This window comes from Arachis stenosperma, chromosome 10 (assembly GCF_014773155.1).
Source record: "Arachis stenosperma cultivar V10309 chromosome 10, arast.V10309.gnm1.PFL2, whole genome shotgun sequence".
Lineage (NCBI taxonomy): Eukaryota > Viridiplantae > Streptophyta > Magnoliopsida > Fabales > Fabaceae > Arachis > Arachis stenosperma.
Window position 1 is genome coordinate 24466766 of NC_080386.1, and position 21943 is coordinate 24488708.

Genomic DNA, 21943 nt, shown 5'->3' on the forward strand with positions numbered 1-21943 from the left:
TTGTGCCACATCCCTAAATCTATCGTTCAACAAGGCGTCCATGTTGTCATACGAGTTAGTCTCAATCTCACTATCAATATCACTATCGCTATCGCTATCGACATCCATGCTGACTACGCTTTCCCCATGATGAATCCATCTCGTATAACCATTAACAAATCCAAAGGCAATCAAATGGATATAAATTGTTTGTCTTTTGTGCCACAAGAAATTACAACACTTTGCACAAGGGCATAAAATTTTCTCTCCTTGCGGACTTCCGATAGAGTAAGCAAAGTCTAAGAAGTCATTGGCACCGTTACTAAACTCAAATTTATCTCTCGGTAAACTCATCCAATCATTTTCTAAGTCTTGGAAAAACCTAATTATTAATATATTGTTACTACTATTTAACCAAGCATGCAAATAATAATGTTCATGCATATTAAGTACATAAATCCATCAAAAAGGCACACAACAATATTATTATTAAAATTAAGAAACAATTATATTGCTTATCTAAAGGTAGACTAAATATCAAAAGACATTCAACATGAAAAAACTGCACAAAGGTCATAATATACATATGAAAACCTACAAGTATAAGCAAGATAAAAAAAACTTACAGAGTCATGGCTCAACAAATTGCAATCTTCAAGTTCTAGAATGTCCACCAATGTTCCTTAAACTCCTCTGAAGCAATCTTTCTCTATAATTGAGTAAAGTATCGAATTTACATTATTCTTTATAAACAATTTAACTCGATCAAAGTGGAAAATAGAACAATCAATTGAAAAATAATAATCGATTCTATATGAACTTGTTAACTCAGCTAATTACGAAAATTAATAATTTTTTACTTTACATTAAAAATAAATTAATCACTTTAACTTTAAAAATTATACACCTGAATTCTAATGCCTTTTAGGTGTGTATATTTTAAAGATATTAAATCCCTAACCATGTTTTTGTGAAGACATAAATTTCTAAGCAAAAGTAAGTACTTAAAGGGCTTTGACCACCGAAAAAAGAGTGACATGAGTCATTCTATTGACTAATAGAAGTATCCATGTGTTTCAACAAAAAAAACTATATAAGTATTTAATTTCTATTTTTTTTTTGGAAAACCAATTTTAAAACCTGATTTTTTAACCAAAAATCCAAATTTAAAACCTGTTTTTGAAAATCCAGTTTTAAAACCAATTTTTTTAACCAAAAATCCAGTTTTAAAACTAGTTTTTAAAAATTCAATTACCAATAACCAGATTTTTTAACAAAAAATTCACTTTTAAAACCACTTTTAAGACATGAGACACAGAGAAGCAGAGAAAGTGCTTCAAATTAGACACTAAATGGTTCTAAAACACACTAAAACTACAGTTAATTGCTGCCTCCATTACTTCACATACAAACACAAATACAAATGTGAAATACCAATCCATGTCATGATTAAAACCAAAACAAATGATGAACTGAATACATATGTTTTAGCATTTCTGTAGAGAGCATAATGGTAACTCAGGTAAAGGTATATATCACAAGATTCCAAGCAGTATAATAAGTAAATAAATAAAATTCCTCTATGGTTAGAATTTACTTTCAATGTGACAGATTATATTACTTTTAGGTAAAATGTAAAATTAAAATTATGTTGTTAACTGTGTAGTTCCTTAACAATGTAAACAAATTAAAATCTTATTATAGTTAGAACTTAGAAAGAGAAGTATCCATCAACCGAAATAATAGTAGGTCATTAGCACTTTTTAGTTTTTGTCACAAAACAGAAACTACTGCACCCTTTTTGAAAATGGAAAATTAGCATGAATATATGTTTGTAATTGGGTAGAATTAGGCATAATAATGGTTATAAACACGTTGCAAGTAAAGATCTCAAGTCTGATGTTTATCAGTTACCATTATGCGCTGTCATTCATCTGAGTTTTCATATCAGGAATAATTAGAACTTAATTAGCATGCATCTTAATTGCTTCTAATTAATATAGTCTCTATATAAACATCAAAAGAAACAAACCCTGCATAGCTACAAATTAAAGAAGAATATTTTCTAAGAATAATTATCATCAGTAGTCCACAACAAAGAATTAAATTAGAACCCAAATTTCACTCCAATAATTAATAACTGATATTTTTTGTGACATGTAATTAAAAAGAAACAAGAATTAACAACATATAAAGATAGCAATAATCAATTGAAATTAGTAGTGATCATCAGATCACACAAATAATAATCATGGGCTCATCTTCACCTTCTTCTGTTTTCCCCCACCGTACTTGCCAGACACTACTTTTGCCTACAAAACCCTTTGAATCCATAGGAACCATGATTCTGCAATTTTCTATCTATTAATTAAAATAACCATGCTTCTGCATCATATCTATCATCAAATACAGCTTCTCCTAATTTGCGAGTACAAAGATCTAATCCATATTAGTTTTTTTTCCAATAGGCACCACTACAGAGACACTAGTTGGAATCGATTGAAGAATTGAATTAAACGGAAGAGAAAATCAAATAGGTAAAACAGAGAGCGAAAGAAGAAAATGAATTACTTGGTGAGCTACGACGACAGAAGCGTTGATCGGAGAGAGTGATGATGTGAGTTGCCTGCTCCGGTGCCGATGCCAGTTGCGAAGAGGAGGAGGCGAGACAGGGGAAGAAGAGGAAGAACGAGAGGGGGTTTCTCGAAGGTGACCGCGTACGTGGAGCCGAGACAGGGGAGGAGAAGCCGTGGAGCAGCGTCCGTGGAGACGATGACCGCGAAGGAGAGCACCGTGCCGACGCCCCTGGAGGAGACACAACTAGAAAATAGATTAATACAGACAGATTTACAGATAGATTTAGTCTTTATTACAGACGGATTTTTGGTTACCGATGAAATTACTGACGGATTTTGTCCCTCTGTAAAAGCCCCGTCGGAAATTATTTACCGACGGATTTTTTTTCCGTCGGAAAATTACAGACGGATTTTTACCAGTTACCGACGGATTTTCCCTTTGTAAATTCTCTATCCATTTCCCGAAGACGACGAACTTTTCGACGGATTTTCCGTCTGTAATTACAGACGGATTTTCCGACAGATTTTCCGTCTGTAATTACAGACGAATTTTCAGATAGATTTTCCGTCGGTAATTACAGACAGATTTTCCGACGAATTTTCTGTCTGTAATTACAGACAGATTTTCTGACAGATTTTTCGTCTGTAATTTGAACTTTAGAAAATCATCTCATATTCTGATTACAGACAGAAAATCCGTCTGTAAATCCATCAGTAAAGTAAAATAGAATTTTTTTTATTTTTCCAATTACAAAATAAACTTGTTTTCATACAAAATAAATATAAATTTAATACAAATTTTTATCTAATTTGTATTCGAATATTTATAATATTACTAAAAGAAAATTATTATAAACAAACAAGTCAATATAATTTAAAACATAAACAAAGTGTATTATCAACTATAATCCTCAGTATATTGTTCAATCATACTACATTTTACACAATTTTACATATATATATTACAGAACAATCAATTGAAGCATCTACCACTGCCCACAACCCTCAATTAGCACATATACGGTTCAATTCATCCCTCAATCAAGCATTTTCAATTCTAATCTGATGCTCATCAAATGAAATTTGCCATGGAATGGCTGCTCCACCACAGTTGTTGCACATTGGGTTTGCCATAGCTTCCCTCATCACACTGTTCTCAGCTCGGAGCTTTTCATTTTCCTGCTTAAGAATCATGTTTCATGGCACTCGATTTGCGTCTGAATTAGAAAAAAAATAGATTCAATTACTCCTCTATGCAAATTGCACCATAAAACAAAATACTGTAATATTTTCTTGAATGGCATTGATGAAGTCGCCTATCTTAGAACCATAGAATCTTTCTTCTGCTGTCTCAATTATGCTATCATCCCAAACCCACAGGATATCAATAAAATTCAGCCTCTATATAGTAAAATATATGATAGATCACATTCTTGTATTTGATATGAGAATTAGGACTAACATGGTGAAGATTTTGCTTCTGTTTGTACCAGTGAACATCAATTGTGTTACCTCCCTTATCTCCAAGAAACCCAACATGTAGAGGCTGCACACAAAAATGCCAAACTAAGATATATATAATCTTGGTGTGTGGGTGATTTGAATGGTTTCATGATGCATATACCTGATGGATATCTCCCATGAAATGAGAAGGAATAGAGAGCTTGAGTGAGGTTATTGATAAATAATTCATACCATATCAGTAAAATATTTAGAACAATGATGCATAGGGTAGGCTATATGGATCCCAAGATGAATATTCACTGAAGAAAGAACATAAGAAATCTGTTATAAGAAATCTAAACATTTATAAACCAAAAAGGGGGTTGTATAGAGTGCATACTATAAGACATGCCAGAGCCTTCAGCAGCAAAAACAAAAACAAGCATTGAGAAGAATTCTGTAAATGCTGCTCTAATTGCCATTTCTTTGCACCAAGTTTATCAGCTATATGTGTATATTGCCATGTTCACAGCATTTCAAAATCTGCAAGACTATAACCCCCAATTATGGATCAGTTACGGATCCCTGTAGCTGTTAATTCAAATATATAAAAATATTTCGTACCAGACTAAGAGCTCTGGTCCCAAGAAGCAGCAATATAGTTTACCCTGAAATTAATAAATATCAGAATCCCTACTGGCTGGTAATAATTAAGTGTCAATCTATATCACCATTTCTGCCTTTCTGGGTTCAATGGATAAAGCAAAATCACTGTATAATAAGAACATCAGGGATGGTTTTTATTAGAAATCGTTAAACTATCAAAGACTAGATTCATCAGTATAATCACAACCATTTTAGCACAAACCTCAACTAGATGAAGATTAGAAGCACGGCTGAGAAGAGAAAATGAACATGAATCAACATGGTTCCAGAGAAAATGAACATGAGTTCCAGATGCTACCAGATGCTACCAGAATGTCAACATGGTTCCAGAGAAAATGAACATGAATCAACATTCTAATACTGGCTAGGAAAAGAGCAGCAAAAAGATTGCGAATAGGTTCAATCTGCAGAGAAAGTGAACATGTCAGATTCCTGCTATAAAATACTTTTTACCTCCAAGCATTCCAGTTAAGAAACTAGGTTCATAAAATAATCAACAAATTTGTAAATGACAGAAAAATGAGAACCAGATTGTAAACAATGGCTTTCCAGAAGGAATTTCTACAAATATCCCAGTCTTGTGAAGAACATAAATCAAAATAACCAATGAAATGTGCATGGATCTTATTAAAAAGCAATACATTACACAAAGCTACATTAAGCATGTAACAATCAACTGCTATTTAAATGGGATAATTCCTTCTTGGTGTTTATCTTTGTCGCTTTTGAAACATTTAGACCTTTCAAGTAACCAATTCACATGGAAAGAAATGCATGCTTTCTTCAAAAATTACCTGAATTTCCACGAAGGGCTGTGATTTCCTCATCTCTCCCATCCTGTGTTTGTTTGCTAGCCTTGAGAGCAGCCTGTGACAATAAATAAATAAAAAAATTGAGTATTCCACAAAATTTTGTCTCTCAATATAATTGAGTATTCCACGAAGGGCTGTGATATCCTCAGTTCATATTTCTACCACATATAATATGATTAATATCCATTCTTCTGGCATACCTCTCTTTGTCGTAAAGCAGCTTCCTTCCTACATAAATAGCATACAAGCTAGCTTACCTGCTCAGAAGTTTGGTTTCTAGGGATACACCTTCTCTAAGAGAAGCAACCTACTAAAATTAAAATGAACAAGGACACGAAAAATCAGCAAAGGCAGCACAAGGAGTAAAGCAGTTTCTATTGGTAAGTATTAAGCAAATGAAAAAACAAATTCAGATATACATTAATATAAACAATGGTATTATACATTAATATTGTTAGGTTTCAAAGCTTAGTTAATATCTTTTTTTTTTTTGGTTTGGAAAAAGGAGAAGAGGAGGGGGGACCCTCACCTGTTTATCAAGCTCTCACTGCAGTGGTCACTCATACTTCTAAATAAATGAACTTGCAGTGTCATTATCATGAGTCTATTTCAATAGTATGGTTGAGATTCCATTTGATTTATTGTTGTATTGAAACAAAATATTCTAGTGGCCCTACTGCATACTAATGAAAACTCTTTCTTATTATTGTCACTAAATAGAATAAATTATAAATTAATATACCTTATTTTCAATCTATTAAGACTTTCAAGTCTCCATACTTGTATTCTTTAATACCTTCTGTTATGCTCTCTCTATGTCATATACCTTTCAATTATTTCATGTAATTATGGGCTTTTTATTTAAATAGAGTAAGATATAGTGCATGAGCAATTTTATTTAAATCACAATATACAATTTCTTCTTTATTACCAAATTAAATACCAACCAAAAAAGGTAAAGACTAAAGAACTAATAAAGATGCATGGGAAGTACACCCCTTTTTTATGTTTCTGGTACGTTATCCATGTGAAGTTGGTAAAGAGAAGCTAAGTGCAATTTAGGTTTCTTTATTTTGTCTTCAGAATGATTAACATATCTGAAAAAGATTGGGTGTTATGTAATTTATGTGGGTCCTATATATATATATATAGAGCCTTGCTCATCACCCTTTCTAATTATATGTTTGTGGTATAGTTCCTTTTATAAATTGAATCATGGCACAACAATATAAGTTTCTGGCATGATCATCACCGAGCTAAGATGGCATTTAAGAAAGTAAATTTTGGTTTCAATCATGGTCTTATCATTGTACACACGTGGCACTTGTTTATTGAGAAGCAAGGATTGGGGAGAAATTTTACCTCCACTCTCTTATTCAGGATGTCAAGATCACCACGATTATTGTCAGTTAAAGCACGGTGCCGTATAAGATACTCAATGAACAACTCTCCAGATAAACCAACCAAGTAACAATGTGAAGCCATAACCACAATTAACTACAAGAAAAGAAGGAAGGCAGGAAAAACCAAAAGAAAGTGAAGGGTAAGAAACTGTGTTAGTTTAGAAGTAAATTACATGAACATGGTTCATAATGGATTACCTCAGAAGGTGCTTTCCGAACACCTAAACTCGGCTCCTCTAGCAAGGACTTTACAGCTTCAACAAGTAGAGGTATTTTACTATGCCAAGCTTCAAATAACCTTCAGATAAGAATTGTAGGTTAGTTTACACAAGATAATAACATGAGATGCACTGGCTTGTGCCTCTACCATGAACTCATCATAAGATGCCTGTACATAGACCTCGTTACGATTCTTAACAGTCTTTTTTCAAATCACAGATCAAATAACGTTAGTCAAAGAGGTGAAAACCTTCACTGCCTCACGGCTTTCAGTGATCCGTTCGGAAAACTTCTTGTACTCCTTTTCTGCTTCATCCATCACTTGGTGGCATGCTTGAGTCTGCATCTAAAATTTCAACATAAAAACAGCAATGTGATTAATAATTAGCCTAAAGATCTATCACAAACTCTCATAAATTTGTCACAGGTTTACCATTCTTTGATCAAATATGCCAGAGTATCTAACTGTTCTCTCAATTTCTGCTTATACTGGTTCCGAATGTTCTAGCTAGGCACCAATGTAAGCATTCTAATTTCATATTAATCTGTTTAATTCCATGAAAGTTTTTTGCTACAGTAGTGATAAGAATGGAAAAAATTGGTGAGTTGACATGTAGGAATAGAAATAATAAATTGAAAGCAAAGCAGCATATGTGTGTATTTAGAGAAGAAAATCCCTACATGCATTGAATTCAGTAAGCATGGTCCATGATGAAAAGAGATTTTCAGATATCTCTGTTAACTTGTTTCCCTGGAGAAAAGAGATTTTCAGATATCTCTGTTAACTTGTTTCCCTGGAGACAAAAAAAGAGGTTATAATGAAGGCACTGGTTAATAAAACCTTAACCTCTCAAAAGCATTGACAAAAGAGCTTGATGCGACGGTAGCTCTCAAACATGGTTCAAACCTCATCTTTGTTCCTCTGCTTGGTGGCGACCTCATCCTGTGACAGAGGCGGAGGAGGAGGAGGTAGGCAGACGAGCTAGGGTTTGAGGAGATTGTGGCGGCGGTGCTAGCGGCGGTGGTGTGGCAGTGAGGATTCCGAGAGAGTGTCGTGCTTTCGCTTCTTCAATGGCTGCTCGGCGGACGCCATTGGTTATGGTTAGTGCCGCTAAATGAGCGATCGGTGCTGTAGTTTTATAAATCACGAAGGTAGACGAAGGCGACGAAGACGGTGGCGGAGAAATGCAAATTAGGGTTCGAAAGGGAATGACGCGGGCAACACACATAGAAGAGCCGGGAAAGGGTGTGACGGGTGATGGAAGTTCAGTGCAATGGAGGTTCGGTGAGCGGCGGCGCAAGGTGCGACGGCGGTGCAAGGCTGAGAAGCTCCTCCGATCGAGCATTTGGAGAGGAGGGTGTGGAGGCGCGGGGAAGAATATGTGAAATGAGGAGGAGTTGGTAATGTGGAACTTTATTAATATTTTCGACGGAAATTTGTTTTCCGTCTGTAATTTATGCTAATTCTTTTTTTTTTTATTTTCCGACAAAAAATTCCTCTGAAATTCCGTCTGTATTTCCGTAGGATAAAATCCGTCGGAAATATCCGTCTGTAATAACTAGTTTTCTAGTAGTGAGAGTACCGCAATGCTCCGACGCATATGAAAGGGAGCACCGTGCCGTCGCCGACAGCACCGCGAACGAGACCAGAAGTTGTACGCGAACGGGACCTTCTGCTGCCGCTTGTGTCACCTTTTGTGTTGATTAGGAAAGTTAGGTCTTATGGTGGATGCTGGGCATAGTGATGAACTTACTGAAGCAATAGTAGAAATGATTTAAGAAAAACTAAAGGTCTTTCTTTTTTTTCTAAGTTATTTGATTGGAAAGTAATTATTGGGGGGAATAGGATGAAAAGTTTCCTCTAAAATTTTTAGCAATGAATGATTTTGTGCAACATTTTATAAAAGTTATTTATTTAATTTTTTTGATAACCCTTATAAAATGTTGTATTTTTATTTAAAAATGTTGCCTTAAATGTTTTATATTGTAATATTTTTGAAGTGTTGCTTTAGATATTAAAGACAACAATTTTTGTGGGTAACCAAAAATTTTGTTATCTTTGCCTTACTCAAAGGCAACTCTTAAAAAATGTTGTATTTTTCTATCTAAGGAAACTTTTATTAAATGTTGCTTCGAATAAGAGTTACATTAGACCAAAAATGTTGTAGTGTGTTAGAGTAGATTAAGTAAGGTGAGATTAGAGTGCTTGAGTTGTTGAAAGATTTTAGTTGAGTTTAGTGAATTAACGAGTTTCTTTCAGTTGCATTAAACTTATGTCGCTTATTTTTTATATGCCTCTTGTTAGTTTAGTGAAATTAGAATTAGGTTTTAATTAATTGGAATAATGAGTTTTACTTATTCTTTCAGATTATTTTCTAATTTAGTTTCAGCTTGTAAATTTAATACGTTGTCCTTTTCATTAGGATGGTGCTATTCTCTCTGAGATCAGTTGGAGTTTGTTTTTTTTATTGTTTGTGCAGTAATATTTCAGGTTAGTTTTCTATCTTCGAATATAATGAGGGGGAAGGGTTTCGTGTTTGAATTTTAAGCCACATTTACTATCGGATTTTTCCGATGGTAAATCACTACAATGATGCGTTTCATTAAACCGTTGTACCGGCGGATTATATAGAAGAAAAATCCAACGGTAATATTGGTGCCATTGAGTAATATCTTCGTGCCAAGAATTACAGTCGGTATTTGCAACGGAAAATGTATTCCAACCGTAACTTTTTACTTTTCCTATCATAGAGTTTTAGGGCGGAATTTAGGACAACTAATCAATTTATTTTTTTAAAAAAATTTAAAAGTTGGCGGGGAGACGTATGACATGGCGCCAACTTACCGTCGAAAAAATTTCTCCGGTAATGTTCATCAGATTTTGTTTTCGTACTAACTATATTTCGTCACTAAATCTGACAAAAATTACCGTCGGACGTAAGAAATCTACCGGTATTATGTTACCGACAAGGTCTGTACCGTCAAATTTTGCTCATTTTTTCAACAATAATTCTGATGATACTCAGCGTTTTCTTGTAGTGTTATTTCAATTATTCAATTATTGTTATTTATTTTAATTAATTAAAGTAATAATTAAACTTATTATAATTGTAGCAAGTCTCCACAATTATTTTTCAAGTATTAGTATTATTAGTATATTGGTATATTTTTAAAAACATTGACATATTATTAGTATATATAATGAATAATAATAAATTTTCTCTCATGTTTATCATTTAAAAAATTCATAATTTAGATATAGAATAAATTTTAATTAAATACTAAAATAATTGCCTACAATTATTTGATTTTTCAATCACTTACTAATTGTTTAATTTTAATTGATATATTTTATTTTCTATTTATATCTCTAATTATTAGTTATTGTACTTTTTATATTTACAATCAATATTAAATGTAAGAGAAAAAAAATAATATCAATTTGATTTGATATATTAGTATAATATATTAGTGAGTATCTTATTAAAATTTATTAGTCATATTGTAATAATATTTATATATCCTTCGTTTCTCCTTAGCTCAATTATTCAATTATTGTTATTTATTTTATTTATTTAGAGTAATAATTAAATTTATTATAATTATAGTAAGTTTCTACAATTATTTTTTAATTATTAATATTATTAGTATATTGGTATATTTTTAGAAATATTGGCATATTATTAGTATATATAATGAGCAATAATAAATTTTCTCTCATGTTTATCATTTAGAAAATTGATAATTTAAGTATAGTCCTTATTCTATTTTTTTTTCTTCATACCTAATAGCTACTGTATACGATCCTATCAATAGTCTCACCTATAGTAGATTATGCAATGAGAAAACATGAAAAATAAAAGTAAGAATTATAAGACTATGAAAATTCTCATCTAAAAGCAAGACGACTTACATAGAAATGATTCTAATGAATGATAAAGTCTCACTACAACAATTTTGATCTATGGCAACATATATTCTAAACAATACTTAAAAAGTGTTGTCTAAAATAATAAAATACAACTCTTAATATTTGTTGCAAAAAATAAGACTATTGCAACTCTTTTAAATCAACATGTTATAAATGTTCTTTTTTAGTTAATTAAAAAACATAACAAAAATGTTGCTTTAATAAATTAAATAGAAAATATTTATTGTATTTATATATTACATTTTATAAAAGTTGCTTTAAACTTTTTAATAAACATCAATTTATAAATGTTGTCTAAAATAAATTAATATTTTTTCTTAAAATTATAATCAACTTAACAATTTTTCCCACTTTAACTAAAAAAAAGAAAAACAAAACCCTTTACTTCCACGCGCCTTCAATTCATCATCTTCTCCTCTTACTGAAAGAAAGTCTGAAACAAAAACTCCAACCCTAATTTTTTAAATTACAAGCCAAAATCATCTTCATCTTTCTCTCTTCGATGATGACAATAGAGGAGACATTGACGTGTGTTCTTCTTTGCTAATTCATCATCATCTTCACCTTCCTTAGACATTGACATGCTGATAAATCATCTTCATCTTCGTCTTCTTCTCTTTGAGGATGGCAATGGAGATCTTGACATGCGTTTGAGCTTTGATTCTCTCTGCTCGCAATTCGAGATTCAATCTTCTCTGCTCGCATTCGAGATACAATCCACTTTGTTCGCGTTTGACCTTCGATCGTCTTCGCTAGCAGTTCGAGCTTCCATCATTTCTTCTCGCTTGTTCATCACCGGGTACCTATGATTCTGCCTATTCCTTTTTCTTTTTCATTTTGAATCCTAATTTTAATAATGTTGACGTTGCTATTATAGGGTTTTTGGTAATAATGTTGCTGTTTCGAGCTTGCCGTTCATATTTGTGTATATTTGTGTATTTTGTAACTAGATCTATAAAGTCTTTAGGTTTTGCTTGTCGTTCATCTATGATCTCTTCTAATTTGTCAGTGTTCTTCTGCTATGGTTTATCATCGCTGATCATTGTTCTGTAGGTACTCATGATTTTACTTCTATTTTTCTTTTTTCTTTTTGTGTTTTTAATCCTAATTTTTGGTTATATGAAACTTGTTGCTGTGTGCATTAATGTTGAGGTAACTCTACTGTCACTGTGTGCGTTTAATGGAACTGCATGTGTATTTTAAATCTTCTAGTTAAACTTTTACATACATAGCTTTGTGCAGTACCATTTTATTTTGGTTCTTTTATTATGATTTTGAATTTTAGCTTATTTTCATTCTATATACTCTGTAGAAATTGGAAAACAGGGGAAGTAGTGCTGATATTTTGAGATTAGCAATTGAGAAATAGGGAAAGTATTGTATGCGAGACTAATATATAGATGGTTATTATAAGTTTCAGCTTTTATCAGATTGTCTCATTTCTACTTTTACTTCTGCATTTATTCCTCAGTCCACTGCAAAATCAGATCGTTTGTCGATGTTTATATTATTATTATTATTATTAACTGCCAGAAACTGATGAGTATTCACATTCCTGGCCTCATGGTAGCAAAATCTTGTTCCCCCTTATTTGCCACGTGTGCAACTCAGTGGGTCCCACCCTTGCATTTCATTGGTTCTTCCGCTCTCTTACTTCATAAATATATTGTTATTGCAGTTTGCACTTTTGGTATGTAACATAAGCTTGTTACATGTTACATACTAACAAGGGAAGAAGAATTAGAAAATAAGAAGAATTGCAGTCTTATTATCTTCCCTTAACCAAATTCCACACAACGAAGATAACTGAATATTCTTCCTTATCAAGGTACTCTTCTAAGTTCTAACATGCTTGAATTATTGTATATCATTATTGTTTTTGTTTGGGATCTTATTATTCATACTTTATACATGTTCATACTTTGATTAATATGGTTGAAGTTTGGTGAAATTCACTGGAAATCACTTTTCTATTCAAGTTATGTTACCAAAATTCTAAAAATAGAAGAGAGTTTTGTTGAACTTCACTAAAAATTAGAAAAAGTGAGTGTAATTCCTTCTTCTAAAAATTGTTCCATGTGTTTATACATATGATTCTTTCTATGAATTTTATTAAATATTTTGTCTCTGTCTCTGAATATAAGTTGTTGTCTCTGGTTTTGTATCTTAATTCCTTTCCGGTGACCATGATTTTGTTGAGTCAAAATCAGGCCAGATGACGAGTGGCAAGTTCATATTAATAGAAGATTGTCATGTGTTAGCTTTGTTATTGGTATGAAAGTTACAGCATGAAAGAAAAATGAGAAAAAGAAGCTATTACTTGGGTATATCACACTAACCTCTTGTAAATTTTAGCTAATATAAATCATGGTATTTATCTATTTGCCATGCCTACACTACGTTTCCTACCAGAAAATAAGTGTCATGCTGATTTAAATTTTTCTTTTGGTAAAAAGGAGAAGTGGCTTCTTGTTTTATATGTTTATATGATATTTAATTTTTACATTATAAAACTTATCCTGCTCTGATCTATTCATGGATAGCAAATAGCAATATACCAAATTTCTTCATTATAAATCTAGTCCTCCCCATGCTTCTTACGTCGTGACTTGTTAACTTCTAAATAACATTTTAACCAAAAAACAAAGAATAAAGCAAGCTTTTCAAAGAACAGAAAATAGAAAAGGGAAAATAAAAAAGAGACAGATAACTGGCAGCAATATATTTAACCATGGTTATTGCTCTTTAACCATCATTTTTAAAAATTTCAAGATTTAGAATTTAGAATTTATTTTTAAGATTTAGAATAACTGGCAGCAATATATCAAAAGATGGACAGCTACAAAGAATAAAATGGTAGTAGTATTAATAGTGCTTTTGTTTATATAAAACATGCACTCTCTTGTGTATATAAAAGCTGCACTAAGTGCAGAATCAGATTGATTCTATGCAAGTCCTCATACTCTTTCTCATCTCCTCTGGTCTCTCCTTCTTAATCAGATTGATTCCTTCACTCATACTTGGGTATACGCAGCTGAACACTAAGTGTAAATTGTTGCGGCATGACCTCGTAAGATATTTGTATCGTTTACTTATTTGCTTTTATATGTTTATGTTATTCTTTTTTACTTTTTTATGTAACAAAATACTGATTGTTTAATTAAAAAAGCATTTTTATTTTAAAATATATCTTTTTAAAAGTAATTATTAATATTTCTTTTAGAATAATAAAAGAATTATGATTAGCTTGTATTTGGTTAGCTTTTTTTTTTAATTTTGGTCTCATTCTTATATGTTTATGTTATTCTTTTGTACTTTTTTATATATTTTATATTAAGCAACTGTGCATATATAGCAAGTTTCAAATTCTATTTTGATAAATAAAAATCGTTTTTATCTGATGTTTAAAATGATAATCATTTTTAGTTTAATAGTAATATCACTATGAACAATTAGGTTTTCCCAGGACTCATCCAAGAACTGGATGAGTTTACCAAGACATAGCCAAGAGTTTAGAGACGGCGTCAATAGATTCTTGGACTATGCTTACTCCGTTGGAAATCCTCAAGGAGAGGAAATTCTATGTCCTTGTGCAAAATGTTGCAACTTTCTTTGGGGTCAAAGAGAGTCTATTTATAGCGATTTAATATGCTTTGGATTTGTCAAGGGCTATACATGATGGGTTAATCATGGGGAAAGTGTAATTGGTATGGATGTCGATACTGGTGATACCGATGAGATTTATTCATGCGATGACATTGAAGGCTTGCTAGATGAAAGGTTTAGGAATGTGGCAAATGCTGAAGGAGAAAAAGAAGGTATGAATGAAGATGCAAAGAAGTTCTATAATTTGGTTAACGAGGCTAGCAAGAAACTATATTCTGGTTGCAAGGGATTTTCTACGTTATCTTTTACCATCCGACTATACTTGTTGAAGTGTCTACATGGATGGAGCAATGCCTCGTTCACTTCCCCCCTGGAGTTGTTGAAAGAGGCTATTTCTAACTTGAATCTCCCTTCTTCTTTCAACAAAGCCAAGGCTATGGTGAGAGATTTAGGTCTTGATTATAAAAAGATTGATGCATGCCCAAATGACTGCATGCTATATTGGAAAGAGCACGAGAATGAAACATGTTGTCATGAATGTGGAACTTCTCGTTGGATTGAGCCTGCGGTAGTTGAAGGTGACATATCTTCAAAGAAATCTCACAACATTCCTGCAAAGACATTATGGCACTTTCCTCTAATTCCCAGGCTTCAAAGGCTATTCATGTGCTCAAAGACCGCTAAGAATATGAGTTGGCATCAGGAAGAGCGTAAAAAGGATGGAAAGCTAAAGCATCCTGCCGATGGTCAATCATGGAAAGATTTTGATAACCGACATTCAGAATTCGCCAAGAAATCTCGTAACTTGAGACTTGGTTTGGCGAGCGATGGATTCAATCCGTTTCGAACCATGAGATATCTTATAGCACATGGCCGGTTATTTTAATGACTTATAACTTGCCACCATGGATGTGCATGAAACAAGAATACTTCATGCTTTCTCTATTGATCCCGGGACCAAAATCGCCAGGAAATGATATTGACGTGTACCTGCAACCATTGATTGAAGAATTGAAGGAGTTATGGGAACTTGGGGTAGAAACATACGATGCCGCAAGAAATAAAACTTTTCAAATGCATGCAGCTCTCTTATGGACAATTAGTGATTTTTCTGCATATGTAATGTTATCTGGGTGGAATACAAAGGGGAAACTAGCTTGCCCTTCTTGTAACTATGGGACTTGTTCTAGTTATCTTACACATAGTCGGAAGATGTGTTATATGGGTCATCGTGTTTTTTTGCCCGAGGAACATCCATGGAGAACTAATAAGAGGTCATTTAATGGAAAAGAAGAACATCGGAAAGCTCCACCGTTGCTAGAGGGCATGGAAGTTTTAAGTCACTTAGATTCTATGGAGAATTCCTTTGGGAAGACAAAAAAAAAGGTGAATGAAGGCCCGTGGAGGAAAAGGTCAATCTTTTTTTATTTATTTTACTGGAAGTATAACACATCAAGACACAATCTTGATGTAATGCATATAGAAAAGAATATAGTTGATAGTATTCTTAGAACTCTCTTGGATATATCTGGCAAGACAAAAGACCACCTAAATGCTCGATATGACTTGCAAGAAATAGGCATTCGTAAGAATCTTCATCCAAAAGAAATAAGAGGTCATAGAAAAGTGAAGTTTGCAAAAGCATGTTTCTCCATGATTAAAGTTGAGAAATCAATTTTTTGTGATGTCTTGAAGAAAGCAAAGCTACCTGATGGTGTTGCCTCAAATATTTCTCGATGTGTGAACCTTGCAGAAAGAAAAGTATTTGGTTACAAGACTCATGATGCCCATTTTATGCTGCATTATTTACTGCAAATTCCCATCAAAAGTATACTTCCAGATTCGGTCGCAATCCCTTTAATTCGGCTGGGCTCTTTTTTTCGTCAGTTATGTCAAAAGGTTATCACATTAGAAGAGATAAATCAATTGGAAGCAGAGATTGTTATAACACTATGCCAATTGGAGAGGATCTTTCCTCCTTCATTTTTTGACATAATAATGCATTTGCCTATTCATTTGGCTAATAAAATAAGACTAGGTGGCCCAGTTCAATTTCGGTGGATGTATCCTCCCGAAAGATACATGTGTACTTTGAAGTCATATGTTCGAAATAGAAGTCGTCCTGAAGGATCTATTGCGGAGGCCTACTTGGTTGATGAGTGTTTGACTTTTTGCTCATGTTATTTACATGATGGTGTTCAAACAAAATTGAATAGAATACCCCGGAATAATGATGCTAATGACTCTGAAGTGGAAATTCCACATTTATTTCCAATTTTGTTTCTTAAGAAAGGCTGTCCATTGGGAGCAAAGAAGGGTGAGCTTTTTTCTCTTGACGACAAGTCTTGAAACCAAGCCCATAGCTATATATTATTGAACTGTGGAAAAATTGAAGACTATGTTAGGTAACTGTCCATTTATTGGACTGTCCATTTCTTTTAATTTTTTAAATTATGAATCATGGTATTATCTCTAGGTTTTACTTACGAAAATCCTAATTTTGGATTTAGAGAGCATGAGGCTGATCAACAAGGAACAAGTTGGGTGAAAGCTATGAACCATAGTATAACCTTTTCCTCATGGTTTAAAGCACGTGCCATGCGTCAGAATGTTCCAAATTGTATTAAGAAGCTTTCTAGAGGACCCAACAAGATTGCAAAAAGATATTCGGGGTATTTTATCAATGGGTATAGATTTCATACTAGGCAACGTGAGGCAAGACGCAAAACGCAAAATAGTGGTGTAACTTTAGTTGCGTTGACTACAAGCTTTGCAAGTGCAAAGGATCCAAATCCAATTCGTGCAAAAGTTTCCTACTATGGCAGAATAAATAATATAATTGAGTTAGACTACTTTGGCAATTTTAAGGTTGTATTGTTTATATGTGACTGGTATGAGACTCAAGAGGATGGCTATGGCTCTTCATATGTTCAATTCAACAGAAAATGCTATCAAGAAAAGCCTTTTGTGTTGGCATGTCAAGTACACCAATGCTTCTATGTGCAAGATCCATTCGATCAAAATAAACATTATGTTATGAAGTCAATTCCAAGGGATTTATTTAACATAGGTGACGAAGCTGATGTTGATCCCCAAGCTATTTATGAAAAAGAGCCATCTGACCAGTCAATGGGTCCTTCTATACCCAATGATAATGGTGAAATTGATTTGATTAGGGGTGACTTGCATGAAGTTGTTATAGATGCTTCAAAAGGAGGTCTTCTTTAACAAGAATATAATACATAATTAGAAGATAATTCTGAAGACGACATTGAATGATTTATACTTTTTTTCCTTCATTACACTAAATAGTAGGGAAGTGCAATGAAAAATGTATATACTTTAACTTTTTAATTGCATTAAATAGTAGGGAAGTGGAATGAAAGATGTATCACTTTTTTTATATATGTGTCTTATGGCATGCCTTCTTGTTTATTTCTATTAAATGATAGTTTTCTTCTTTTTTATTAACATACAGCAGCTATAGCATAACTGATTAATTTTATTTCCTTTTTATTTTTAAGGTTCTAATAGAATAGGTTTATTTTTTTTTTATTTCAGAAATACAATGGAAACAAGAACTACTCCAAAGCGGAGAAGACTGGTAAAATAATATCAAAGCAACAAGGAATTCATGCAGAAAAATACAGCAGATATTCATAAGAAGCAGCATTTTATCTCTCCCATGATGGCTGGTGGTCATGGACAAAAGAGAGTGACTCCTATGCCTTCTAAGTAAAGCACTCAAAAAGAAGTCCCAATTTCCAAAAGAATGAAAAGTACGCCAAACCAGAAAATTGTAGCTAGTAAAGAAGAACTAGAAAATCTTAAAAAGCGTCCAACCATGGGTATGGATAAATTTTTGGAGATACATGGGATTCATTTGGAAAGAGAAGATGACGATTTTGAACCAAGTGCTGAAAACGAAAGATCTATTCAAGAAAAGCAACAAAATCTTAGGAAGATAAATACAAAATCAAGTTGTCAAGCCATGACACTTGATACATTTTTGGAGACAAATGGGATTCATGTGGAAGGAGAGGAGGAACATAGTGGAGCAAATGCTAATGAAGTTGGAGATGATAATAATGATGATTTCTCGGATGATGAGGACTATGTTGGTGAATATGAAGATGTAGTTCTTCATGGTGATGACAATCACCTTATGGAAACTAACAATGTTAAAGGTGCTGTATTTTATACATAATTAGCATTTTACTTATTCATTAGCATGTATAGCTATATAATTTATTTAAATGTTTAAATTGCACATATTTATAGATACTCCAAAGACTAGAAGGACACGAGGAAAAACAAGGTGTGCTAAAATCCATGCAAGAAGTTCGGAAGAAAGAGAAGAGGTGACTTTTTATGAAGGACAAGCAGTGGGACCGACTCCAAGTAGAGTGAAGGATTTAACTTAATTTATTGGAATAATGGGAAGGAATAGTGATTTCATAACATTGATGTACACTAGTTGGAAAGCTGTGCCCCTCAAAGTCAAAAAGCGCATATGGAAATATATTAACGTAAGTGTTTTATTTCTCATCTATTTTTTATGATCTGAAAATTTTCAATTTCATATGGCTTAGCTGTAGTTTTGTGAAAATATATAGCTGCTGTTTTATGCTCCAGTTGTCTTTGTTTTTAGTGTTCTTGAATTGTCATTTATAATTTTTGTTTTGTACTTTTTCATAGTCAAAGTTCATTCTTCCAAAAAGAGGGGAAAGAGTGGGTGATGACTGGTGTTCGAAAAGCTTGGAAAGGTTACAAAACAAGAATCAAGGGAAAGCATTTTGAGATATATAACAACATTGAAGATATGCTGAAAAATTGCCCTTTAGATATTCCGGAAGTTCAATTTCGAAAGTTAATTGCATATTGGATTATTCCTTCTGTTAAGGTGAGTTGTAGAATAAATAATTCCGTTTCTTTGTCTTTTTTATGCTTTTGGTTTATTACATATAACTCCCTTTAATTTTGTTGGGTATAGGCTCTATCTCGTTTAAATTCTGAAAATCGTAAAAAGCAACAACATCAATATCGAATGGGACCTATAAGTTTTGCAAGAGTGCGTAATGAAATGGTAATAATTTTGATTTTTTATAAGTTTTTTCTTGTTGTATAATGACCATCTTAAAACTAGATAAATATTATTTTTGGCCATTTTTAATACTCTTTCCCCTTACTTGTAGCGTGAAATGAATGAGAACAAAGAAGACCCATCACAGGTTGATGTGTTTGTTGCAACTCGAACTGGACGAAAAAGAAAAGAGCTTGATTCAGGAACACAAGCTATTATTGTAAGTCATAATAAGTTGAAGTAGAACTGCCTTAATTTACAAATTGATCTGAAGTAGAACTGCCTTAATTTACAGTATCATTTCAAGTCAGATTGTCCTGTATAAAACTTAGTATCCTATCCTGAACATAAAATCCTGGATTCACCATGATCTTAACCCTATTTGGACCCTGTAATCTCTGCCTATCATTAACCATATCTTCCATGTATTGAGGATCAAAGCTCATATTCTCTTCTACCCTTAAGATTCCCAATAGAGGGTTGAAAGAAAATGGCAACAAATGCAGCAACCATATGCATTTTGCTGCCACAAAGAAAGCTTGAAGAATAATGCTGCATCCTACTAGTCGACAAGAAAAGTTCCCCCAATGAAGTTCTCATCTCTGAAACTTCCATTAATGATGCATCCCTACTCTCATTTGCTTCCATTAACTCCCTCTTGAGTGTCTCAATTGAAACTATTCACATGTCTTTAAGAACTTGAGAAACTTCCTCAGATTCACTTCTGTTTGGGGAACTCATCATCACATTCTTGCTATGCTTCTTCTTGAACCAAGGAAATAGCCATGACATAACACCTTTACTTTTAGGCTATGTTTGGAAAGAAGCATGAGAATCAGTGAGTGGAACAAGCTAAAATCGTTATGTTTTCTTTTAATAGGATAAACTTAAGAGCCACCAAGAAGCTGGAGACACTCCCGAGAAAGCATTTACTGCAATATTTGGCAAAGAACAACCAGGAAGAGTTCGATGTTATGGGAGGACAATCACAAAAATATCTCTGCAGAAAGAACGGGAGATTGCTAAAATTAAGCAACAACATGCAGAGACTATAAGTTCAATGAAAACTGAACTTCATGAGACAAAAGACAGAGTCCAAAGTTTGGAAGATCTTGTGAAGCTTCTCTTGCAACAGAGTTCTCTTGGCACAAATATTGATGAAGCACTGTCTTTATTACGAGCCAAGGAATCAACACATGATATAAATAGTAAGCAATGTCCGAATGGCAACGATCGTCCTTCCTCATCAACTCGTGATCCAAAATGATGACCAGGTATAACCAAAAAATTTGCAGTAGTTTTTGTGATTTATCATTTATTGGGAATGGATTTTTGGCCTTTTCTTTCTCTGTCTTCTGCCATCTTACTTCATGGTGGCTTCTGCAATACACTCTTGCTATTTTTAATCAATCATCTTTTTTTTTCTTTTTAATTACTTATTTTTGTAGCATTGTGCTACTGTGAGGAAGAAAATTTTTTCCTCATTGCTGAAATAATGTGGCTATGTTGGGGAGTGATGCATGTTGTCACTGCAACAAACTCTAGTAACTGCTGTTTCATTCGCAGGAATGGCAGAAATTGTCAAGGGAGTTGTTTCATATCTTTATCTTTTCATTTTTTCCCCTTCAAATTTATGTTTCAGTCATTTATTTCTCTGTTGCTTTCTCTCAAACATAAATTAATTAATTTTATATGATAGTGATAATAAAAGAATAATTATTAAAAAATAAAAGAGAAAAAACTAATATAGCAGCAACGTTATTTCCTTCCACACCAAACAGTTATGTGAGTGAAGTCTCTTCCTGTGAGCTTGTTCCTTCTGATTCTATGATTCTAAATAAAAACTACTAAGCTAATACCTTTTTGGAGCAATCATCATTCTCTGAATTGCATTTCTCTTTCTCAGTTTACTCAGGTACTTCATCAAACACATACCATGCATCATTTTCCGTTATTGCACCTTTTATGTTTCAATTTTTTTTAAATGCAACTTTAACTAAACCCCAATTCATTTATGTGTTTATTTTTCATTTGGGAACTTCCGCTTTTATATGCTGTAACTTTATAGTTGTTTCAATGGATTCTACACTAAAAAATTGAAGTATATGGATCCTGAATTATTTTGTTCCTTTGATTTTATTCTATTAGTGTTGTTTTGCTATTTTATGGATAATCATATGGTTAGAACTTAGAACAATTTGGGAGTTTTCTGACACCTGTATTTT

General features: G+C 33.1%; 1 protein-coding gene and 1 long non-coding RNA gene across 2 annotated transcripts; one reads left to right on the plus strand and one right to left on the minus strand.

Annotated features, from left to right (window-relative positions):
- Positions 1-6648: 6648 nt before the first annotated feature.
- LOC130956581 (uncharacterized) lies at positions 6649-7783 on the minus strand. Its single transcript, XR_009077169.1, has 4 exons — positions 7532-7783; positions 7349-7444; positions 7078-7177; positions 6649-6973 (listed from the first exon to the last, which is right to left on the minus strand). It is a non-coding gene; the product is annotated as an uncharacterized LOC130956581 (long non-coding RNA).
- Positions 7784-15520: 7737 nt separating this feature from the next.
- On the plus strand, positions 15521-17863 carry LOC130956885 (uncharacterized). Its single transcript, XM_057883831.1, has 2 exons — positions 15521-16463; positions 17112-17863. Exons 1-2 carry the CDS (start codon positions 15521-15523, stop codon positions 17861-17863), a joined length of 1695 nt encoding a protein of 564 aa, XP_057739814.1.
- The last annotated feature ends 4080 nt before the right edge of the window (positions 17864-21943 follow it).